This window comes from Sceloporus occidentalis, unplaced genomic scaffold (assembly GCF_023333645.1).
Source record: "Sceloporus occidentalis isolate IW3139 unplaced genomic scaffold, rSceOcc1.0.p SCAF_7, whole genome shotgun sequence".
NCBI lineage: Eukaryota > Metazoa > Chordata > Lepidosauria > Squamata > Phrynosomatidae > Sceloporus > Sceloporus occidentalis.
The window spans coordinates 82,925,844-82,949,723 of record NW_028316987.1 but is presented as its reverse complement, the minus strand read 5'-3'; the positions used below and the strand labels follow the sequence as shown (position 1 = coordinate 82,949,723).

Genomic DNA, 23,880 nt, shown 5'->3' with positions numbered 1-23,880 from the left:
CGGGGTCCTGTAGGATGGAACCATGACAGTTAAAGCAGTGTCAAACTGCATTATTTCTACAGTGTAGCTGCATCTTCGTTAAGGCCCTTAATTAAAATAATGATTTAATGTTTTTAGAACATAGAAGATTCATTTCTGTTCTAATGCAAATCTGGAGACCACACCATGCTAGCAAGTAGAAAAGAAGAAGGCCAGCCATAGACACAGAAGTGAAACAGCAGACCAACAATACAAAATGACAGTTTACCTATTCTATTTTTTAAGCCTACAGGGGGGGAAATATTATTTTGCTTGAGTGTTGGACAATAAAAAAGTCTGACAGGGATGAATGTGTTGGACCATGACTCTGGAAATTCAATTTTCCACTTGATCATAAAAGCCCACTGGGTGACCTTGGTTGAGTCACACTCTCTCAACCTCAGAGGATAACAATGGCAATCCCCCTTTGAAGAAACTTGCCAAGACAACCCAGTGGGTGTGTACATCTCAATCTGGACTCATTATACTATTCGGGAGGGTATATATAGAAAGAAACTGGGAATCTTGAGTGTTGGACGATGACTCTGGAGACCAGGGTTCGAATCCTGGCCTAGCCATGGAAATCCACTGGGTGACCTTGGGCAAGTCACAATCTCTCAGCCTCAGAGGATGGCAATGGCAACCCCCCTCTGAAGAAACCTGCCAAGAAAACCCTAGGATAGGTTTGCCTCGGGGTTGCCATAAGTCAAAAGTGCCTTGGAGGCACAACGTAACAGTAATAACTCTTCCCTCTTACACAATAAATGTCCATCTTGACGCAGGCTGTGGATGAGCAAAGCTGGAATGGAACATTAGAAACAATAAAAAGATCTGACAGGGATGGATGTGTGGGTGGGAAGGAAGGAAGGAAGGAAGAATTTGGCAGTTGATGACAGTTGGTTGGAAAAGACCAGCAGCTCTCTGCTTCGAATTGCTATAGTCTTTTTCCTGTGAGAAAAGAGTAGCTTACAAATTGAACTAGAGACGACATTACATTTTATGCTATTTTATTTTATTGTGACCGAGGAGGAACTATAGAGACTAAAAGATGTCTGAATGTAAGTCCATGAGGAAGAAGGGAAAATCATATGAACCATGAGAGAGGGAAAGGGAGGAGGGGGAGAGGATGAATGAACGAATAAATGAGAGCAAAATCCAAAGAAATCTCATGTTAAGAGAAGGAGAAGGGCACTTTCTGTTTGAAACTCACTGATAAAGCATCCTGATTTGTTGTTGTGTCATTTCTGACTTATGGTGACCAAAAGGTGGAGTTTTCTTAGCAGAGGGTTTTTTTTGTTCTTGTTTTCCTCTGAGGCTGAGAGAGTGTGACTTGCCCAAGGTCACCCAGTGGGTTTCCATGGATTAACAGGGATGCAGGGTCTAAGCCAAGGTTACAGGGCTGTTAACTGGTCAAAGGTTGAAAAAGAAACTATGCAACACAAAGAAAATAGATATGGATGGAAGGGCAAAGAGAGACAAATTACAGACAGGGGAGTCCCACTGCAAAAGAGTCGCTATGCATTTTAACATTTGTTTATTGTTGTTGTTGTTGTTGTGTGCCTTCAAGTCATTTCTGATTTATGGCAATCCTAAAGGTGAGGCTATGGTGAGGTTTTCTTGGCAAGTTTCTTCAGAGGGGGTTTGCCATTGCCATCCCCCGAGACTGAGAGAATCTGACTTGCCCAAGGTCACCCAGTAGGTTTCCATGGCTAAACCAGGATTTGAACCTGGTCTCCAGAGTCCTAGAACAGCTTTCAAACTACTGCAGTACACTATACAACATTTGTATAGGTGAGCAAATTTCAGCAGAAAGGTTACAGATTAAACCAGGTATGATGATGATGATTATTGCATTGAAGGTACTTCTGTTGAAATTCACTCTTGCACAACTGTTAATAGTACAGGAGTCCTCTACTCTTTGGCATTTGGCTACAGCACATGGCAGAGCATTATTCTGTTTCAAAAGATATTCAGAGTGTTATTATATATTTTTTCCTGAAAATATATTTAACACTACACACACACCCTTATATATCATTCTCCACAAAGGGCAGAAATAAATGCTTTAAAAAGTGAGGAGAAAGGAGACAAATAATCAGTTTTAATCAGTTTTAAAGTTCAATGATTAAACATTGATATATTTTTGGTAAAGAGCCCTCTCAAGTGTTTCCAAAATGAACAATGCAACCTTATGTGTATTTGCTCAGAAATAATACCCTTTGTATTCAGTGACATTTATGCCTAGGGAAGTGTTTAAATCGGATTATGGCCTTAAGTGATATTTGAAAATACACTGTCAAACAGAACCAGTAACAATGTAGAAGGCTGTACAACGTACAGTGAAGTATAATGAAGTTAAGTAGAAGAAAGCATTGTATGAATACGCCATTAAAGCTGGTGGGAGAAATCAATAAGTAGTCCTGCACAATCTGATAATTTATAAAAACCATTTTCAAAACAACATAAAAGGGAGTATGGACAAAAAACAGTGACAGTGAGGGTGGTGTGTGTGGATCAAGCCAGTTTTAAGATGCCAGAACTTTGTAATGGGGAGGGAATCAGGAGTGAACGCTTAATAAATGAGATTAAATGGAGACAAAAAGGAAAAATGCTATATGTTGTACAGTATACACATAGGCATATAGGCAGTAAAGGCTGAGAACTTTACAGAAAAGTTACAGAAAGTGTAAAACAAATTAAGGGTAACTCAGGACATTGTGGTTGTTCATATCTGCTATGCAGAAGTATAGAAAAGGAAGCAAAATGCCAATAATAAAGAAGACAGGAAGTTTAAGACAAGCACCGTGAAAAGATAAGGAAACAGAATTTAAAAGTTGCAATGCAACTTATGGACATTGAACAGAAATAAAAAAAATTACAAATAAAGCAAGCACACTGTCTATTTGAGGATGCAAGAGGCCTTCACATGTTACAAAGATCCCTTCAGAGTGTCAAGCATATTATCATTTACAACAGGGCAAGTCAAAGTGTTGGTTTCTGAATGGTGCCAGTCTTTGAGCCACTGGCTCAGAGGGAAGTACTGTCATGGCTCCATCCTATGGAAGCCTGGGATTTGTTGTTTGTTCTGGCACCAGAGCTTCCTAGCAGAGAAGGCTAAATATCTCACAGAACTACGAACTGCAGAATTCCATAGCACTGAGCAATGGCAGCTAAAGCAGTTTTCAAACTGCATTAATTCTGCAGCGTAGTCTTGCAGCCTTACAAATTGTCAGTTGATTTTCATATATCTACTCTAAACTAAGCTGCCTTGACTCCCTGTACTGGGAGGAAGGTGGGATATAAATAAACACAACAACAACGTCTAGTCTCAGCCGATGGAAATCAGTGAGTTTCAGTGTGCTTAGTGTTATAATTATGAGTTTATAAAATTCGAGTAGGGCTTTCATGTCCAAACCACATAAACGTCTTTCATGCAAAGGGTTGCCATAGGTCAAAGCTGACTTGACAGCAAAAAACAACAACCAACTCTATAGATGGACTGCAACTTCCATCAGTTTCCATCAACACAGCCAGTGGACATTAGCTGCCATCCTATATCATTGTGTGGGAATATGCCTCTCTGAACACATTGTGACTTACTATAAACATGCATAAAATGGGACTATTAGTATGCTGCCTGGATGTTCTATCATGTTGTCTGTTTGTTCTGGTAATTGCTAGATTTAATTAGAGCTCATTTAATTAAATTACTGTTACTTCTTTAGTGACATCACTTTATTCTAAACAACCAACAGAGAAAATGCTCTTCTTTCAAAAGGAATTCTTTCCATCAGCTAGTTCATTTAAAAAGACATCCAAAATGTTCATTGGGATTGTAAGCCAAAAAGATAATAAAACAATAAGGATATAAATTCATTCCCTGCAAAAAATAAAAAAAATAAAAAAAGGTCTCACTGACCTGGTATTTGCGTGGCAGCAGGGGAGGGAGAGGGTGATAGCTGTATTTCATGCTTTTGTGTGTCCATGACCCAGGTAGGCTGTAACTAGATTAACTAAACTAAAATCCTATTATGCATCACCCATCTGATAGCTGCAATAAGACTCACTGCCACTATCAAACTGTTCAAAATGATAGGAAACATTGGTTTGCTGCTGATTAGTCCCAATTTTGAGTTAGGGTTGCTCCTTTTTGAACCCTATGCAAGCATCCCTGTTCATTGCTACAGTCTCTACAGTCTCTGCAATTATTGCTTTTCAAACCCTCAGAGAAGCATATTAACATGGTGAAAGATCTACTTTATCTGACAGTGGACTAATTTTTCTGGGTGAGGTAGAGCCAGCATGGTGTAGTGGTTTGAGTGTTGGGCTACGGCTCTGGAGACAAGGGTTCAAGTCCCATGGAAACCTCCTGGGTGACCTTGGGCAAGTCACATGCTCTCAGCCTCAGGGAAAGGCAGTGGCAAACCTCCTCTGAAAAAATATTGCCCAGAAAACCCAATAATAGGGTCACCATAAAGTCAGGAACAACTTGAAGGCAAACAACAACAACAGCTACAACAGGAGTGTGAAGGATCTAAGGTGGTTAAGTATAATAGATAATAAATGCTATTACCCTCTTCAGGGTTATGTAGAAGAGATTTGAGCTGTGGTAGCTTGTCATGCAAATGCACAGCTCTGTTCCCTTCTGCAGCCAGCCATTCTAGTACTAGAACATAATTCTGATGCCAGCTTAGGCTGGCATCCTCTTATTGGCATCCATAGGCCTGAGCAAACCTTGTGCCTGTGTATGTCTTTTTCTTGGTCAATGCAGAGGACATATCTGCCTTCTGTCCACATTGACCAAAGCCCTCTTGGACTATTCTATGCCTGCTGGAGAGTGATGGGATGTATATATTCCCATAGCCAGATGCAATCTGATTAAATCATTTGCTCAACTACCAAAGTATTTCAGCAGACCTTGTGGAGAATTTCTGATCACTGGTCAAGCTGACTAGGGCTGATGGGAGATAAAGGGGCTCAACAGGCCAGCATAAAGAGCTGGCATGGAGGCAGAGTGGGGGCATGGCAAGCGCACACTGGTCACCCTGACACCACCCTACACCACCCCTACAACACCCCCACACTGCCTGCTTGACCAGACGGTGAGCAGCATCATGCCAACTTGTCAGTGCAGTGTTTACACATGCTGCACTGAAGAAGCGGTGAAAAACCACTGCTGTGGCAGCTAGGGTTCCCTTTCCACAGTGCAAAAAGTAGGTACTTTTTGCGGCTTCTTTTTGTGCCACAGAAAGGCCAGATTGGGGCTGCAGCATGTTGTTGCCAAGGCCCTGATCTGGTGAGGAAAAGGGCAGCTGCAGGCCACTCCAAAGGGGCGGTCTGTCAAGCAAGCCCCTAAGTCCAAAACATTCATTATACTTCTTTTTCAGTTATATTGTGTGTGAGCAAGCCATGCACTTGCCTCCTCTCTTTCATTGACTGTGAGATTAACCTTTCAGAAACTAACTAGCCAAAGCATAAAGTGTCACTGAATACAAATGGCCTTGTTTGCAAACCAGGGCTGGTAATCGTGCAACCTTTCAGACCTTGTAAGACTGCAAGTCCTGGCCAGCACAGGCAATATTGTGAAATGCTAGGTGCATTCCAGTTACATCTGGAGTTCAGCATGATGTGAGCCCATTCTAAATCAATGAGTTGGATCCAGTCTCAGTTAGGGCTGCCAGGTCAGCACTATGCTAAACCCTGAATTTTCAAGGCCACACCCTGAGGCCTAGGGGTGACCCCTTGTGATTATGTTACAGAAGATGAGCCCTGGTGATGTCATTGGTCCAAAACACACTGCAGAAATAATCCAGTTTGTGACTCTTTTAACTGTCGCAGCTCAATGTGACAAAATAAATGTCTCATATTTTGGCGCAGGACAGACCACCCAAAAAGGGCGGCCTGTCGGCACCTGTTTTTCCACCAGAGGGAAGCCACAGCTGCCAAACCATGCGGCTTCCTGCCGGCGGAAAAAGAAGACATGAAAAGTGGGTTCTTCTCAAGCTGCAGCGGTGGCGTAACAAGTACGCCACTGGCGCATTCGTTACATAAGCGTTGACTCTGGAGACCAGAGTTTGAATCATGGCTTGGCCATCTAAACCCACTGGGTGATGTTGGACAACTTATTCTCTTAGTGGCAATGGCTAACCTCTGAAGAAATTTGCCAAGAAAACCCTGTGGTAGCTTTGCCTTAGGGTCTTCATAAGCTGGAATATTTATATTTATACAAGGTGTTGAGACATCCTCCTTTTCAGGACCTGTCCTACCTTCTGCCCAGGAGTTATTCCAAAAATTTCCTCCATTTTGAGCAGGACTAAGACGCATGAATTTATATTTATGAAGGGTGACCAGATGTCACCCTTTGCCAGGACACGTCCTGACATTTCAGCCTTCGGTCCTGGAGGAATGTCAAAAAGGTCCCTCATTTTGAGCAGGACTAGGAAGCATAAATTGAAAGGGTTATGAGTGACAGCCTAAAAAAAGGGAGTGATGATATCACTGCTCCTCAAACACTACATTTTGGCAGAAATGGGCTGTGGCATTCATCTGCTTCCCTTTAAAATGCTTTCAAAGATTGTGGGAGTGGAGTGAAGCTCAGTGGGAGCAGAAAGGAGGGGCCCTAGAATTTAAAAAAAATTAAAATTAAAATTTCAAATTAAAAAAATTAAAATTTTGAATTTTAATATTTAAAAAAACAAATTTAATTTTTTTAAAATTCTTTAAATTATTTTAAAAAACATCAAATTTTAACCAAATCTCCACTATGCATACATAAATACATTTAGCTTATGCATACGACATTGTAATTTGAAGTTATAATTTTAATTTTGTTGGTTGTTTGTGTCACATCTATTAGCATTACACTCGTCCTTCCACATTTGTGGCTTTGACTTTTGCGGATCTGATTATTCACGGATTTTATTAATATGTTCTCTCTAGGAATATCGAGGTCCTCCAGTGCAGCAGCCCTGTGGTCAACTTTAACCAAGAGTCACACTGAAGGACCTAGAGATTCCTAGAGAAAACACTCCGCTAGGCATTTGTGGCTCCTCCAGGGCAATTCTATGGTCAATGACTGGCAGATGTTGACCACAGAGTTGCACTGGAGGTCCTAGTGATTCCTAAGGAGGTATTCTCTCAGGTAAAAACAAAGTGTTTTTGTTATTTGCAGTTTTTCCATATTCACAGGGATCCTGTGCCCAGAGTGCCCTTAACCCCAGTGAATGTGAAGGAAGGGACGAGTGTATATTCAGTGGTATATGGGAATTAGGATTTATGAGTAACATTAGTGCAAAAAACATGTAAGAATAGCCATGTTAGCCATATAGCAAATCCAATAACATCCAAACAATGATACCCTTATTGGGCCAACCAAAATGCACAATTACATGTTGCAAGCTTATGAAGTCACACTGGCTCTACATCAGGCAAACAGGAGGGGGAAAAACAATGAAGATGTTAGTCATAGGCCTGCATTTTCTGTTTCTGGTCTTAGTTCAGATGGTAGGAAGGGCTATCTGCAGGCTGGCGCCTCTCCCTTTGGCCTTGCCGTCACAGGAAGATTTTCAAAGTCAAGGAAATGTAGTGTCTCTTTGCAATTCAAAGATGTTTCCTTGGAACCCAGCATGTCTCTTTCCTTTGTGAAGCCACAGGCTCCTATTTAGGTAGAGGACACTGAATTCCTCAAGAAGTCTTCATGTTTTGCATCAGGAAAACTTTTAGGTGGTGTAGATGTAAAGCATGCCAATAAGTCCCAGCATTAGGAAAAGAAAATGTGTTACCTTTGTATTTGAATTGCAAATGGACACTAAATTTCCTTGACTTTGAAAATCTACCAGTGACTGCATGGCCAAAGGGGAAGGTGTGGTGGCTTAGTGGTTAAGACACCAATTCTGATGATTGGAAGATCAGAAGGTTGTCAATTCAAGGCCCAGGTGCCGCATGATGGAGTGAGCTCCTGTGACTCGACCCAGCTTCTGCCAACCTAGCAGTTCAAAAGGATGCAAATGCAAGTAGATAAATAGGTGCCACTTCTCAGTGGGAAGGTAACAGCGTTCGGGGCAGTCATACTGGCCACATGGCCACCAGAGCAGTCCTCGGACAACACTGGCTCCTTGGTTTAGAAATGGAGATGAGCACCGTCTCCTACAGTCAGTTATGACTAGACATTCATGTCAAGGGACTACCTTTACCTTACCATGGGAACTAAGACCAGAAACAGAAAATGCAGGCCTATGACTAACAGCTTCAATAGTTTTTTGGTGAGGTTTTTGGACTGTGTGGCTGTGTTCTAGAAAAGTTTATTCCTGGCGTTTTGCCAGCATCTGTGGCTGTGGCTATACCACTTCTGAGGGTGAAGGTAAGAGTGTTTGGTGCAGTCATGCTGGCCACCAGAGCAGTCCTTGGACAATGCTGCCAAAGAAGACACCAGCCACAGCTGCTGGGGAAACCTCAGGAGTGAACTCTTCTAGAACATGGCCACACAGCCCGAAAATCCCACCCAAAAGCCCCTATGGATGCTGGCTATGAAAGCCTTCGACTTCAGCATCTTCCATTTTCCCCTCCCTCCTGTTGGCCAGAGGAGGAAGAAGCCAGCATGACTTGGAAAGCTTGCAACATGTCATCGTTGCGGGTTCGAAAGCTTGCGACGTGCAGTTATGCATTTTGGCCGGCCCTATAAAGGTATTGCAGTTTGGATGTCATTGGATTAGTGGCCAAAAAGGTATGGCTAAGTATTTTGCATGGAGGGAAAGGGGAAGAGGAGGAGGAGGAGGAGGTCAATGGGGAGGGTGAGACCAGCCCTGGTACTAGTGCCACCCTTGGCTTGGCCCTTCCTCTCTCAGCCAAGCGTCTCCTCCTCCCCTCCTCCTGTGTCCCCCCCCCCACAGCCTAACCCAGGTTTGGGAGAGGCCCTCCTCCTCCTCCTCCTCCTCCTCGGCCCTGTCCTCCCATTGGCCCTCCCTCCCTGCCCATCAAAGGGAGAGGCGGGATCAGGGCTTCTCTGCGTAGGGCTGTCACAAGTCAGGAGCAGAGGAGGAGGAGGAGGAAGCAACAGCGGCGGCAGCAGCAGCAGCAGCAGCAGCAGCAGCAGCAGCATCCTCCTCCCGCGCAGCATCTCTCTCTCTCTCTCTCTCTCTCTCTCTCGGGCGCCTTCCTTCCTTCCTTTGTCTTTCGCTCCAGACACCAGCAAAGTCTTCTACTCGGTGCGCATCCAGAGCGTCCGCGTGCAGACCTCGCCTGGCCCTGCTCAGGAGGACGCGGTCCAAGGGGCTCCGTCGCGCTCGCCTTCGCCTCGGGAAGGAGCCCCGGCCCCGGCTCAGTCTCCTCCTCCTCCTCCTCCGCAGCCTCAGGCGCCTTTCTCCTCCTCCTCCTCCTCTCCCTCGGCCCCGGCTGGAAGGGCTCCAGCCTCCTCCGCCTCGGCGCCCGCTGCCTCCTCGCCGGCCCAGAGGACCTCCTCCTCGCCCTCTTCCTCCTCCAGCAACATGCCGGACAAGAAGCTCTTCGAGAACCTCTCCGGAGGAGGGAAAGCCATCGGGGTCTTGACCAGCGGAGGGGACGCCCAAGGTGGGTTCTCCTTCTTCTTCTTCTTCTGGGGAGGATGATGGGCTTTGCAGTCTTTTCCGACTCGACGTTTTTTTGTTTCTCCTCCTGGGGCTGAGAGAGTGTGACTTGGCCGGGATTCGAACCCTGGTCTCCCCTCCCAGGGCCTCCTAGTTCTAACCTTTCTTAGGATGGTGTGCCTTCCTTTTTGACTTATCATGGGGTTTTCTTGGCAACGTGGGGTGTGCCTTTGCCCTCCTCTTGGGGCTGAGAGAGTGAGACTTGGCCAAGGTCACCCACTTGGTTTTCCATGGCCAAGCCGGGATTTGAATCCTGGTCTCCCCTCCCAGGGTCTCCTAGTCCAACACTGACCCTTGTTGTAGTGTGCCTTCCTTACCAACTTATCGTGGGGTTTTCTTGGCAACGTGTGGTGTGCCTTTGCCATCCTTTTGGGGCTGAGACAGTGTGACTTAGCCAAGGTCACCCCCAATGGGTTTCCCTGTCCCACCTGGGATTCGAACCCAGAGTCCTAGTCCAAACCACTCAAACCCCGCTAGAGGTAGAGGAACAGACAAATGGGTTTTGAAACCATCTTTCCACCTCATGGGATGAGGGACCTCAAAAGGCCTGGCTCAGAAGCAACAGGGCCGGACTCTCCCGCCAAGTCCCTGGCTGCATCTTCACTGCAGAAATAATCCACTTTGACAGCGCTTGAACTGCCACAGCTCCAGGCTATGGGACCTTGGGATTTGTAGCTTGATGGGGCACCTGACAGAGAAGGCTAAAGAGCTCTGTCCCAGAAATCCATAACATTGATAGCCATGGCAGCGAAAGTGGCATCAAACTGGGTTACTTCTGCAGTGCAGGTGAGACCCAAAAAGGAGAAATAGTCCCCAAAACTACAAACCTTGGCGTTCCGCAGCATGGAGCTGGGACACTTGCAGGCAGTGTCTCAAGCTGGATGATCCCTGCAGGGCACATGAGGCCAGAGAAGGCTAAACAGCTCTCTGAACTACAAATCCCAGAATCCTACAGCATGGAGCCCAGGGCAGTGAAAGTGGCATCAAGCTGGGTTATGGCATGCAGCCTTGGTGTCAAACTGGGTTATTTCTGCAGGTCACATGGGGCCAGAGGTAGCTTTATGGCTCACATCTCTCCTGGAATTCCAGAATGTGGAGCCATGGCAATTTCAAGTGGTGTCAAACTGGGTTATTTCTGCAGGCCAGATCAGGCCAGAGATAGCTCAATGGCTCACAGCTCCCCTGGAATTCCACAGATGTGGAGCCGTGGCAATTACAGGCAGGGTCAAAAACTGGGTTATTTCTGCTGTGCAGCTGCAACTAGTGTAGACCTATGGGATGGTTGTGTGGGTGGCTCTTGGATGGCACCCAACATGGATGGGCCAAGGAGGCCAGGGGCTGTTCTAGAAGGATGCTCCATGTGCCCACCTGGGTACCTCTGAGGGGAGGCGGATTTGGCGCTTAAGGCGATTTCAGCTGGCACCACTAAACTGAGATCAACTTGAGCAAGAGGGAAGGGAGGCCAGCAGCAACGTGCCCAGCCTGGGGTTCCACTGGCTGAGCCTGGCAACGTGCTGGTCGTGCGGGAAGCCCGGGCAAGGCTCCCACTCCCTTCCTCCTCCTCCCTTTCCATTCCCCATCTTGTGACTGGCCTCCCAGAGAGGATGGAGCATCATCACCCGCCTGCCAAAGACCCTGGTTTTTTGTTTGTTTATTCAGGAGTAGAGTGACCAGCCATCCTCCATTTCTAGGACCTGCCCTCCATTTCAACCTTCTGTCCAGGAGGAATGTCAACATGTCCTCCATCCAGAGCATGACTAAGAAGCATGAATTTATATTGATACAGGGTGACCAGACGTCCTCCTTTTCAAGGACATGCCCTCCATGTTAACCCTCTGTCCAGGAGGAATTCCAAAAGGTCCTCCATTTTGAGCCAGCCTAAGAAGCACGGATGTACATTTATAGGAGCGTTTCCAGCTTCAGTTTTGTAAGGTCCTACATTTTTCTTGAGTGCCCTGAGTTCTGCGGTGCCTGGTGCTCCTTTGTGGTTAGGACATCTGGTCACCCTCTTCAGGAGAGGTTTGCCATGGCCTTCCCCTGAGGCTGAGAGAGTGTGACTTGCCCAAGGTCGTCCTGTGGGTTTCCATGGCTGGGCTGGGAATTGTGCCCAGGTCCCCAGAGTCTTTTAGGCCAACCCTCAAAGCACTCGGCCACGCTGGCTCTCACCTGCCCTCTTTCCCTTCATTTTATGACCCCAATTTAAAGGCCTCCAAGGGCTCTCCAAAGCACCCTGATGTGGCCTGAGGCAGCGACCCATAAACTACATATCCCTGATGCATCTCACGTAGAGAAGCAGCCCAGGTGCAGGTGGGGGATCTGGGCCAAAGCGAAGGTTCTTCTGTGTACAGTTTAACCATTTTGTGTTCTTTTGGATCAACCACCTCCTTTTGGTTCAGCTTTGCTGTCCTTTTAGATGCCCCCACAGATGCCCTGAACCATCCAAGGTGGAAACACCTAGATCAAAAACACACTGCAGAAACAGTGAGGCCACTTTAACTGCCCTGGCTCAGTGCTAGGGAGCCATGGGAATTGTAGTTTATTGTGGCACTAGGGCTCTCTGACAAGAGAAAGCTCAATGGCTCACAAGACTAGTTTCCAGACTTCCTTAGCACTCGTTTGTTGTGGCACCAGAGCTCACTGATAGAGAAGGCTCAGTGTCACAAACAAACTACAGTTCCCAGAATTCCCTAGCATCCAGCCAGGGCAGTTAAAGCGGTCACAAACCGGATTATCTGTACAGTGTGTTTTAGGTCCAAAACACGTTGCAGAAATAATCCAGTTTGAGACCGCTTCAACTGCCCTGGCTCAGTGCTGGGGAATTCTGGGAACTGTAGTTTGTTTGTGACACTGAGCCTTCTCTATCAGTGAGCTCTGGTGCCACAACAAACGAGTGCTAAGGAAGTCTGGAAACTAGTCTTGTGAGCCATTGAGCTTTCTCTTGTCAGAGAGCCCTAGTGCCACAATAAACTACAATTCCCATGGCTCCCTAGCACTGAGCCAGGGCAGTTAAAGTGGCCTCACTGTTTCTGCAGTGTGTTTTGGAATTTAGCATCCTCCCCCCGCTCTTTCGTCTTGGCTCCAAAAACACACTGCAAAAAATTATCCAGTAACTGCCCTGGCTCAGTGCTAGGGAATCCTGGGAATCGGGGTCGAGCGAGGACGCGTGGGAATGGGGGCAGGGTTGCCAAAGGCTGCATCCGCACTGGGGATATAACTCGGGTTGATTCCGCTTTAAGGGTCGAGGCGCCATGCTCTGGAATTATGGGCATGGTCGTTTGTTGGGGGACCGTCCCCCAACAAACGACCATGCCCAGAATTCCAGAGCATGGCGCTTCGACCCTTAAAGCGGAATCAACCCGAGTTGTTCCTCCAGTGTGGATGCAAAGAGCCAGGTGCAGATCGGATGCCCTTCTCCTGGGAAATGCTTCCCTGGGGTGCCTTGTGCCCCCCCCCCCTCCTGCTCGGAGTAACTCCCGTGTAACTAAGCCTGGGCCGGGGCTCCTCCTCCCGTGTCTACGTGACGCTCGGCGAGTCGCTGCGGATTCCGGCTCCCGACGTCACGATGCTTGGAAGCAGCAGCATCAGCGCAGCGCATCCTCTCTGGGCGCCTTTTAGGGAGGAGGAGGAGGAGGAGGAGGAGGCAAAGGAAAGGGGGAGGCATCCACCCTTCCCGCGATTAAGGCTTCATTGGCAGCCGGTGTCGAAGGCTCCCAGCCTCCCCTGGTTGGACTCATCCTCAGAGATGGTCTCTGAGAGTGTGCAAAGGGCTGTTTGTTCACCAGCATGGGTTGTGTGGGTGCCTCCTGGCACCTTCTGCCCAAGAGGAATGTCAAAAGCGTCCTCCATTTTGGGCAGGTCTAATAAGCAAGACACGGTGGCCAGGAGTCCTCCTTTTCCAGGACCTGCCCTCCCATTTCAGCCTTCTGCCCAGGAAGAATGCCAAAAGATCCTCCATTTTTGAGCAGAGACATGACCAGACGTCCTCCTTTTGCAGGACATGTCTTCCCTTTCAACCTTCTGCCCAGGAAGAATGCCTAAAGGTCCTCCATTTGGAGCAAAAGCCATTTCAGCCTTCTGCCCAGGAGGAATTTCAGATTGTCCTCCATTCTGAGCATGACCAAGAAGCATGGCTTTATATTTATACAGCATGGCCAGGTGTCCTCCTTTTCCAGGACCCGCCTTCCCTTTCAGGCTTCTGTCCAAGAGGAATGCCAAAAGGTCCTCTATCTGGAGCAGAAGCATGAATTTATATGTATACAGGATAGCCAGTTTGCAGTCTCTTGTCTTCCTTTGTGGTTATAATGTCTGGTGACCCTGCTCTCAGAGAGTGTGCCAAGTGCTGTTAGGTCACCAGCGTGAGTTGATGGGATCAGTGTGTGTGTGTGTGTGTGTGTGTGTATTGTGTGCCTTCAAGTCATTTCCGACTTAGGGTGACTCAAGGGCAAGATTTGTTTAGAAGGGGTTTTCCATTGCCTTCTCCTGAGGCTGAGAGAGTGTGACTTGCCCAAGGCCACCCAGTAGGTTTCCATGGCTGAGCAGGCAGATGAACCCTGGTTGTAGGTCCTTTGTACAGGCGAAGGAAGAGTGGGTCTCTGAGAGTATGTGAAGCGCTATTAACTCACTGTTGTAAAATCTTAGGAGCAGAGGAAAGGTGTTAAGGCCCTGCATATTATGCTGAATTTATACTGAGCTTACTGGAGCTTCCTTCTAAGTATATACAGTATATCTGTCTCTGTCTCTCTGTGTATATATGTGTGTGTCTGTGTGTATGTATGTTTAAGCTCAAAATGCTAAGCATTTTCCCCTTCCTTCTCCCTTTCATAAATCACTATGTCAATTGGAGAATGTGATTAGACCATAGCCAAAATATTCCATACATTTGGAATAATGTATTAAGTTCTAGTTTGTGGTTGTTTTGTGCCTTCAAGTCGTTTTTGAAGAGGCATTTTTGACAGGAGGCAATCCTATCACAGGGCTGTCTTGGCAAGATTTGTTCAGAGGAGGTTTGCCATTGCCTTCCCCTGAGAAAAAGTATGCAAAGTCTGAGAGTATGCAAAGTCTGACGTTAGCTCACTGTTGGGAGATTTTAGGATCTGAGGCAAGGTGCAAAGGCCCTGCATTTTAAGCTGAATTGTTATGTATTTCTAGCTGAACACACTGGAGCTTCTTTCTAAGTCCAGGTTGAATCTCCCTTATCCAGAATTCAGAAATATTCTAAAATCCAAAACTTTATTTTTTAATGCGTGGCTGAGATAGTCACCTGGTGGGTTTCCATGGTTGAGTGGGGATTTGAACCCAGGTCTCCCAGAGTCCTAGTCCAACACTCAAACCACAACACCACACTGGCTCTTGAAGATATCCATCATAATACTAGACCCTAATACTAAAACTAAGTGTTGGGAGGAAATGCAAATAGGAGACAATAAGAAGTACTTCGCACCATAGTTAAAATTCAGTTTATGGCAATGGGACACAGCCATAAAAGGGGTTTGCCAGACAGATTTGTGGTGAACTGTGAGCCATATCTTTTCTATCCAGTCAATTTTAAATCATGATTTTTTAAAATCTGTTTATGAACTCCTGTGAGTGTATTTTACTGATTTTATAGTATTGTATTACAACTGTGGATTTACATATTTTTAATTGTGTTTTGTATTTTAATGTGCTGCACTGTACCTTGACCCTAGAGGTGGGAAATTAATAAAATTTACTACTACTACTACTACTACTAGTAGTCCTGATGACGATATACTCACTCCATAGAAGTAGAAGTGTTACTCAGTCACAGTAAAATAAAAAAAATTGTTCTGTGACACCTTAAAGGCTAACACTTTTTTCATCTATAGCAGGGCTTTTCATGAATGACAGTGGGGCATAGTCCATGAAAACTGTTGCAGTAATACATTTATTAATCTTTAAGGTGCCACAAGACACCGGCAGCATCGGAGCCCGTATGCTTTTGTGTACAGGTTTCTAGGGAACATGAGTGGGAAGGTGATACTGCAGGCATCCGGTTGATCTTTGGTTGGCTACTATGTGAACAGAATGCCAAACTATTTAGACCTTTGGTCTGATGCCACACACTGCTTCTTAGCCTGTAAAACTTTCTTCTGTATAAGTAGAAACACTGTGGGAATCCTGCCCCCCCCCCCACACACACTCCTCTCTCTGCATGACTGAGGCTTATATAATCAAAGCAAGAGCATCTGAACCATAGGCGAGAAGGGGAGGGAAACGGGGGACTTTTATTTTAATTTTTCCCCCCTTTGGGTCCTCCATTTAAATATCTTTCGAAATAAACTCAGATACGGAAAGGGCCAGGCCACAACTGGCATGTGAATCGCTTAGGAGGAAAAAAGAGGAAGTTTGCACTGTACACATGGTGAGAGCTTGAATTTGGACTTCAGCCCATCTCTTGTTTTCTTACGGATTGGGGGAGAGAGAGGCTGCATTCGCACTGCTGAAATAATCGAAGTTGTCGCCACTTTGACTTCCATGGTGAAGTGCTATGGAATTCTGGGAACTGTAGTTTGTTGTGGCACCAGTTTCCCAGAATTCCATAGCATTCAGACATGGTAGTTAAAGAGGCATCAGACTGGATGCATTCCAAAGACTTTGCTTTTAAGACCTGAATGTTTCTTTTGTCTGCATTGAGATTATGAGGATCTCCCTGGGGAAAGAGAGGCATATAACCTGCCCTGATAGAAAAATAAATAAATAAATAAAAGTGAAATATGTAACAAGTTTGGAATTAAAGACTGGCAGCGGGAATAAGCGTGCTGTGTCTTTGCCCATGAGTCATAATCTTTCAAGGTCATTGAGACAAGGTGGGGCAAGTCGGAGGACAAGTTGCAAGCGCTGGAAGTTGCAAAGACAAGGGGAGGAAAAAGAAGTGAACCAGGCAGCTCTTTTGGACCCACCAGTTTTCCAGAATTTCTGCACACTTTACTCACGTTTGCCCCCAACTTTGGTTTTGTTCAGATTAAAAAGCCATTTGGTCTGGGGTTTGTTTTAGTGTTATTCACAGAGGAGAGAAAATGGAAGTAATAGGCGCAATACATTCTAGCTAGTCTGGGCATTTTAGTGGAGTTTCAAGTTCAGGAAGTGTTACAGCTAGTTTTCGTTTCACATATAACAGTTGCACATTTATTATTTAAGCTTTTCCTTATTCTCTTGTATGTGGGAAATGGGATTTGAAATTTATATTTATGAAGAAAACTTCATGATAGGTTCACTTTTGGGTCAACCATAAGTCAAAAACGACTTGAAGGCACACAACACACACATATGTATGTATGTACACATCTTCCAGCTAGCCAAATTCAGTATACACAGATAGTTGTACACTCTATATTTTTGTTATTATTATAAGACCATAGGGAGTAAAGTTGCAATCCTAAATAAAATTACTTAACAGTCTCCTTTATTTTGGAGCTAAGGCTATTTCTGTGCTGGAAACCTGCCATGGACTAGTAGCCATTAGATCATGGACTGACTGACACCAGTCCACTATACTACACTGGTTCTCACTCACTCCTGTTAGTCCATCATTATGGACTGTATAATAAAATATTACAGAGGAGGCATAATTTTCTTTATAATCTGCAGATCATTAAAATATTCTCATATCCGTTGATCATTCTCATACTGTATTGTTGTTGTGTATCTGCAAGTTGTTTCTGACTTATGACAGCCCTATCATGGGGTTTTCTTGGCATGATGCGTTCAGCAAGTACTAGTCTTTGCCTTCCTCTGAGGCTGAAAGTGAGTGATTTGCCTAAGATCACCCAGGTGGTTTCCATCGTTGATTCCAACCCTGATCTCCAGAATTGTAGTCCAACATGCAAGCCACTATACCACACTGGCTTTAATACTATATGTCCACTGGCTTATGGCAGAGTAGCCAACAGTAATGTCTCTTTTATGCCACTCATCTGCAATTCTGGTAACAATAGTACATCCCTAATCCATAAATCTGAAATGCTCCAAAATCCAAAACTCTTTGAGTGCCAACATGATGCAACAGGTGGAAAATTTCACACCTGGCCTCATGTGATGGTGACACATGTTGAAGCCCTTATATATGAAATGACATAGGGCAGCAGCAGAGGTGGTGGTAAGCCTGTATTCTTTTGACTCCCCTGACTCCCGGCAGTTGCTGTGGTATTCCTGCTTGTTCATTTGCCAGGCAGAAAAGCAGGTTGCTAGCGGGCTCCCTGGAGGTGAGGAAGTCCAAAGAATGCCTGGTAGCAAGGGCTTGCTGCCATCTTTGTTGCTGCCTTGCGATTGGGCTGGTTACACTAGATCTCCTGTATCTCCACCACTGTGAAGTATTAGTGCATTTTTAGTCTGTGGTTGGTTAATTCCAATATTTTATATTGTTGAAAATGTGGTGTAAAGATATTGTTGAAAATCCTAAAAAGGCCTTTGTCACATGGGTGGCTGTGATACTGACACATCTGCTTTCTGCTAGTTCTGTGTATACAAACTGTTTTATGCACCAAATTATTTTTAAAATATTGCATAAAATTACCTTCTGGCTATGTGCATAATAAGGTGGTTATGAAACATAAATGAATTTCTGTTTAGACCTGGTCCCATCTCATGTAGATGCAAATATTCCAAAATCTGAAATCTGATCCCAAGCGTTTTGGATAAGGGATACTCAATCTGCATCAAGAAACAGACAGATTAATCTTGACTCACTGGCAGTCATGAGCCTGTGATTATGGCTTTCCTAATCTTCACAATGAGGGCCTTGAATATTTTACATAGAAACTTTAAAGTTCTCAGCCTCCGTAACTTTTAACTCGTATGTTTTGTTAGAATGCCAAGCAGTCTGGTGGTGGACTTTTTTGTGGGAAAACAAATTGCTTTCGTTAACTTTGGTGTTTTTAATCTGTACACAGCCAATTTAAACATCTTTATTCCTAACAATGGTGTGGAGCATGTGGCCCTCTAGATGTTTAGAATTGCAGCTCCTGTTGGCCCTTGCCAAGGATTACCAGAGTTGCCATCTAAAAACATGTGGAGGGCCACTGTTGCCTATCCCCGCCCTTCCAAATTCTTTCCTACTTTTGTTGATTTTCAGCATACAGGAGTGCTTTTTCTGCTTCATCTCTGTTCATTGTTTCCTTCTCCCCACTGTGCTGTTTCATGCAGCTTGGAGATTTTTGGAGTGCTGTCCACAATACTACTGAATAATACAATATTCAGTATTGCTCTGTCTTTGGCTGACATCCTACATGGCACAGTGTAGAATGTTTCTGCATGCAGAATTGTGCTAAAGCTAACCATTTAACACTCCCAGACATAGCACTGGGCTGCTGCAGCCCACCCCACCATTCAGTGCGTGGTGGAGAGTGTGTGGGGGAGAAAATTGTAAAAGCAACTGACTGTGTCCCTGTAGCTAGATGCAAAATTGCTACATCATCTGGTGAGACCTCAGGAGAACTCTGTTGGATTTCACTGGATGATGTAATTCTAGGTATGCTTTGGCCACTGAAAGGAGGAAGAGAATACCAACCTTCATAACAACTGGGAAAAACATATAGGTAGAAGGTGGACTTACACCCATAAATGACATTAACAGAATGCCAACCATGGTGTGTTAACCTTTTCTCTAGGATCTATAGTACTGTAGTCATGATAAGCTGGTCTCCCAGTTGTATCGGACTTCCATCTCCCAGAAAACCCATGCAGCATAGCTGATAATAAGGAAGTTTGTAGTCTAAAACATCCAGGGAGTCAAAGATAAACCCTGTACCTATTCTAATACAGTTAGCATTACAGTTCACCACACAATGACTTGGAATACAACCCTGGACTCTATCTTAGATAACAGCCTAGAATGGAAAGAAGAAGATGTAGGTGAATGTGGTCTTTTAGCTTGAATACCATTTTCATATGGACCTGATTTCATATGACGCAGTGGTAGATTGTGAGACTAGTTTTCTGATTCCTGCCTGTGTGCTTTACCCATAAATGCAAAATCAAATTGATCTGCACGTAACTAGCTTGTGTACAAACTTTCTGTGAATTTGTTGTCAAAACAGAAACTTTTGAAGGTGAATAAAAGCAAACAATTCACCCTTTTAAAATGACACCATTTGTCTGAGGTGAGCATGGGTAAAACTCAAGTGTGCAGGCCCCATCTGAGTGCATAGATATCTGTACTGAAACACCATTGAAATTAATGGCATATAGGTATGCCTCACTCTTTGGGGTTATGCTGTATGTCTTCCATCCTCTTCTGAACTGTCAGGTGTTGCCAGTTATATTTGCAGATGAAAAGGATTCAATATTGAAACAAATTAGATTATTGTGCTGTATTCTTGTAGCATTGAGAGATCGCTTTCTCCTTGAAAGCTGTTGCCACAATTTGTTATGCATAGCTTCACTGCACAGAGCTTTAGTGGCTGAGTACTATTGAGGGCTGAGTACATCCATTTTTTTATGGAATGAGAGCATAATTACATTTTTGTAGATAGAATCTGAATTTCTATTATGACTGCAAATAAGAAAATGACATAAATCTTGACTTTGCATTGTTTTTCATTTGCCTGTTGGGGGGGGGGCGGATTGCAAAGATCCCATTCCTCTTTAAACTCTTTCTGTCCATTTGTCTTCATGTGGGGAGGAGGGGATATGGACCCAGCCCAGCCCCCAAATTTTTTTGCCCAACAATCCTTTAGACCTGGGATTTCAAAATTCTGGTACTCCAGGTGTTTTGGACTTCAGCTTCCAGAGTTCCTGACTTTTGGTTAAGCTGGCTGGGGCATCTAGGAGCTGAAGTAAAAAAAACCCTTTAGAGTTGAAGTTTGGGAACCACTGTTTTTGATCCTCTGGCATTTAAGCAGAAAGTCTGAAAATACTTACAAAGTTCCTGTGAATAGGAACCCTGATGAGGAAGGTGTTCAGGCTCAATCGCCAGAGTCATGGAGTGCTCTCCCACAACCTGAGGCAGAAAGTGGAGTAACTCTCTCCACTTCTTATGTGTTTGGCATCTGAGATGTAGAAATATATACTGTAATAAATTCATAAAATTGTTACACAATCTAAAACTAGCATTATAGTCTACATTTAAAAAAATCTGTCACTATAATGTATAAATCACAGAAGAAATAAATTCGGCTGAATCTTCAGAAGATGGGGAGGGGGAACATATGGCTTCAGTTTATAGCCAAACCAGACACATTTCAACATAAGTCTTCTTCAGTGGCAAATCTGTCCTCAAATTCTTCAAATTCAACAATAACAAAATACATTTATACATAGTAGATCTGTACTAGCACCTCCCTTTCACTCACCACAGCTTCAGGCTGACCTCAGGCTCAGATTGTGTAACAATTTTACAATCACACATACACACACGTGCGCGCTGTGGTAGGTTTGCCTTAGGGTCACCATAAGTTGGAAATGAAGGAAGACAACAAATATATCTCCTAACTTTTATTAGTCATCTTCTCCTCTTATAAGTTAAGTTACACATTCCCCTTTTTGTCTTTCTTGACATCTGAGATGTAGCCACTTGCCCATTCCTTTCACATGAAGGTTGAAGGGACGCACCTCCCTCCCCTAGTCATAGAGGGAACCATTGACACCGCTCTGCTAGCTTGACATAACACTGTCTACTTCTTGAATGGTTAGTTCTGAGGGATCCTCAAAGCCAAGGCACTATGGGAGAGGCATTTTTTCCTGCTCACCTGTTCCTTTGTGCCTTAGCTGTGATGACTCCTTAGAATCACCACAAGGGTCATTCAGTCTAACCCCCTGCCATGCAGGAACTCACAATCAAAGCATCCGCAACAGATGGCCATCCAGCATCTGTTTAAAGACTTCCAAGGAGGGAGACTCCACTACATTCCGAGGGAGTGTGTTCCACTGTCAAACAGCCCTTACTGTCAGGAGGTTCCTCCTAATGTTGAGGTGGGATTTCTTTTCCTGTAGCTTGCATCCATTGTTCTGTGTTCTAGTCTCTGGAGCATCAGAAAACAATCCTGCTCCCTCCTCAATATGACATCCCTTCAAATAGTTAAACAGGGATAATATATCACCTCTTAACCTTCTCTTTCCCAGACTTAACATTCCCAGCCCCCTAAGGTGTTCCTCATAAAACAAGGTTTCCAGACCTTTTACCATTTTGGTTGCCCTCCTCTGGACACACTCCAGCACATCAACATCCTTTTTGAACTGTGGTGCGCAGAACTGGACACAGTATTCCAGGTGAGGCCTGACCAAAGCAGAATAAAGTATCACTATTACCTCCCTTGATCAGTTTGAAAGCAATACTGAGGAATATATTGGCGACATGAAATGAGTGGAGTAATCTTGTATGAAGACATGGATTGGTGGCTGGAAACATCAGTAGGAGTGTTTCTGTTAGGAGGTGATAATACACAGCACCATTTTGTTGCAGATCCCACTTGTACCTCTGAATGAATATTGAGTAAAGAGAGTAAGAAAAGGCTATCACCTTCACAGCTTAATTGTGAGCTACTAGAGACACATGGTTGGCTGTTGTTGGAAAGAGAGTGGTAGACCAAAAGGGATCTTTGGTCTGCTCCATCCCTGGTGTGATTTATTTCTTCTGTAGGTACTCAGCTGAGTACTAGCACAGGAGGTAAGTCCTGAGCTTGGTGATCAATAGCAGAAAAATTGTTGGAGGCATTAGACAAACAAATTACATTAAAATACAATACCAGTACTAGAGAGAACTTCAGAATCTAACCAGATACTTATTTTAGCTGATAGGAAGGGTGAACTGCAATTCCAAGGAGCAGCTAACATGTGTTAACAAAGTGGGTCTGCAGAAAAAGTAATCCCAGAAAACCAGGAATCCCCCTCTTTTTATATGATTTAGGCTAAAGCTTGTTATAAAAAGCACTGAGAGACAAATGTGATAAGCTGAGGACATGACTGTGAAAGGCATATTTTGGATTCCGTTTTGAAAGACATAAATTAAGCAGCTTTAATAATGATTTATGGGATTATCATAGCTCCAGGATGTCTAATGGTATTTTATTGGCCTGTAGACAGTTTCTTTGATTCAAGTAGTTTAATTGTTTGGTTCACATTCAATCAGTAAGTTCTGGGTGCTTTTATTGGTGAATTGTTTCTGCAGCGCAATTTTGAGTCATGCTGTTGTATTATGCAATATGGAGCAATGGCTCTCGTTTTCACTTTGCCATGCATCTATTATTGATGAACCAGTGGAAGTACCAGGCTCTGACTGGCTTAAAAACCCTTAGTCTCATGCTCAGCCAGTGCTCCCTTTTCCCTCCCACCCACTTTTCTTTTTAAAAATTCTTTCTCTCCCCCCATATTTATCCAGCCCATACCAGTTTTGCATGGATTGCAAACCCATTTGTTGGTCCCCTACCTCCTTGCTGTTTCTCTTCTCTTCCCTACTCTTTTTCTCTTGCACTGGCCTTTCCACTACATCAATGTCCATTCAGCCTTTCCATCCCCTAACTGTCCACTCCACCCATTCCAAACAGCCAGAAATTTCATTTTCTCTGTGTTGCCACATTTTAGTTTGCCAAATCCAGGCAGTCTGATTTACACAGTGAGAAAAATATTAGCTCATTTTGCAGATCACATGGTTTGTTTTTGAAAGGACTTAAGTAGTACACACAGTGCTAATTTTCCATTCTAAAGTGCTTCAACGTTGCTTTATAGATAAAATGATAGTTCTCATTTTGCGGACAGGATATGACTGCAGCACAATGACTGATACTGCTCTGTAAGATTTCCATAGAGCATGCTGATATAAATTAGACCCTCTCCCCATTTCTGAACTATTTTCATCTGGCCTGGGGAGAGCCCCCCCCCCAACTAATTTCTGCTGCATGTTGTTGTTGCTGAAGGTTCCTAAAGACAGTGGTGGTTGTTAATGAATGTGTCTAGAGACTATGAGGGTAAGGTTGTCTTTAGCAGTTGTGGCTGGAGCAACATTCAGGTTTGGAAACAATGGCTGAGATCATACATTGAGGTTATGTAGTATAAATCCTTGCATGAGGAGTCAAGCATTGATTGTACTATACAATATGACCCCTGTATCTGTGGGACTGGTACTCATGGTTTCACTTACCCATGCCCAATAGCAATAGCAATAGCAAGTACATTTCTATACTGCTTACCAGTGCACTACCTAAGAGCTTTACAATATGTAAGCTAATCGCCCCCAACAAGCTGGGTGCTCATTTTAGTGACCTACGGAAGGATGCCAGGCTGAGTGGAC

At 44.4% G+C, this 23,880-nt stretch overlaps 1 protein-coding gene across 1 annotated transcript in view; it reads left to right on the top strand.

Moving 5' to 3' along the window:
- Positions 1-920: 920 nt before the first annotated feature.
- LOC149310025 (ATP-dependent 6-phosphofructokinase, platelet type-like) overlaps positions 921-23,880 on the top strand; it is an 84,190-nt gene continuing 61,230 nt past the window's right edge. Inside the window, exons 1-2 of the mRNA XM_089533513.1 lie at positions 921-1,076; positions 9,199-9,582. Coding sequence (XP_089389639.1) covers positions 1,067-1,076; positions 9,199-9,582 — 394 coding nt within the window. The 5' untranslated portion in view covers positions 921-1,066. The remainder of the gene's footprint in view (positions 1,077-9,198; positions 9,583-23,880) is intronic.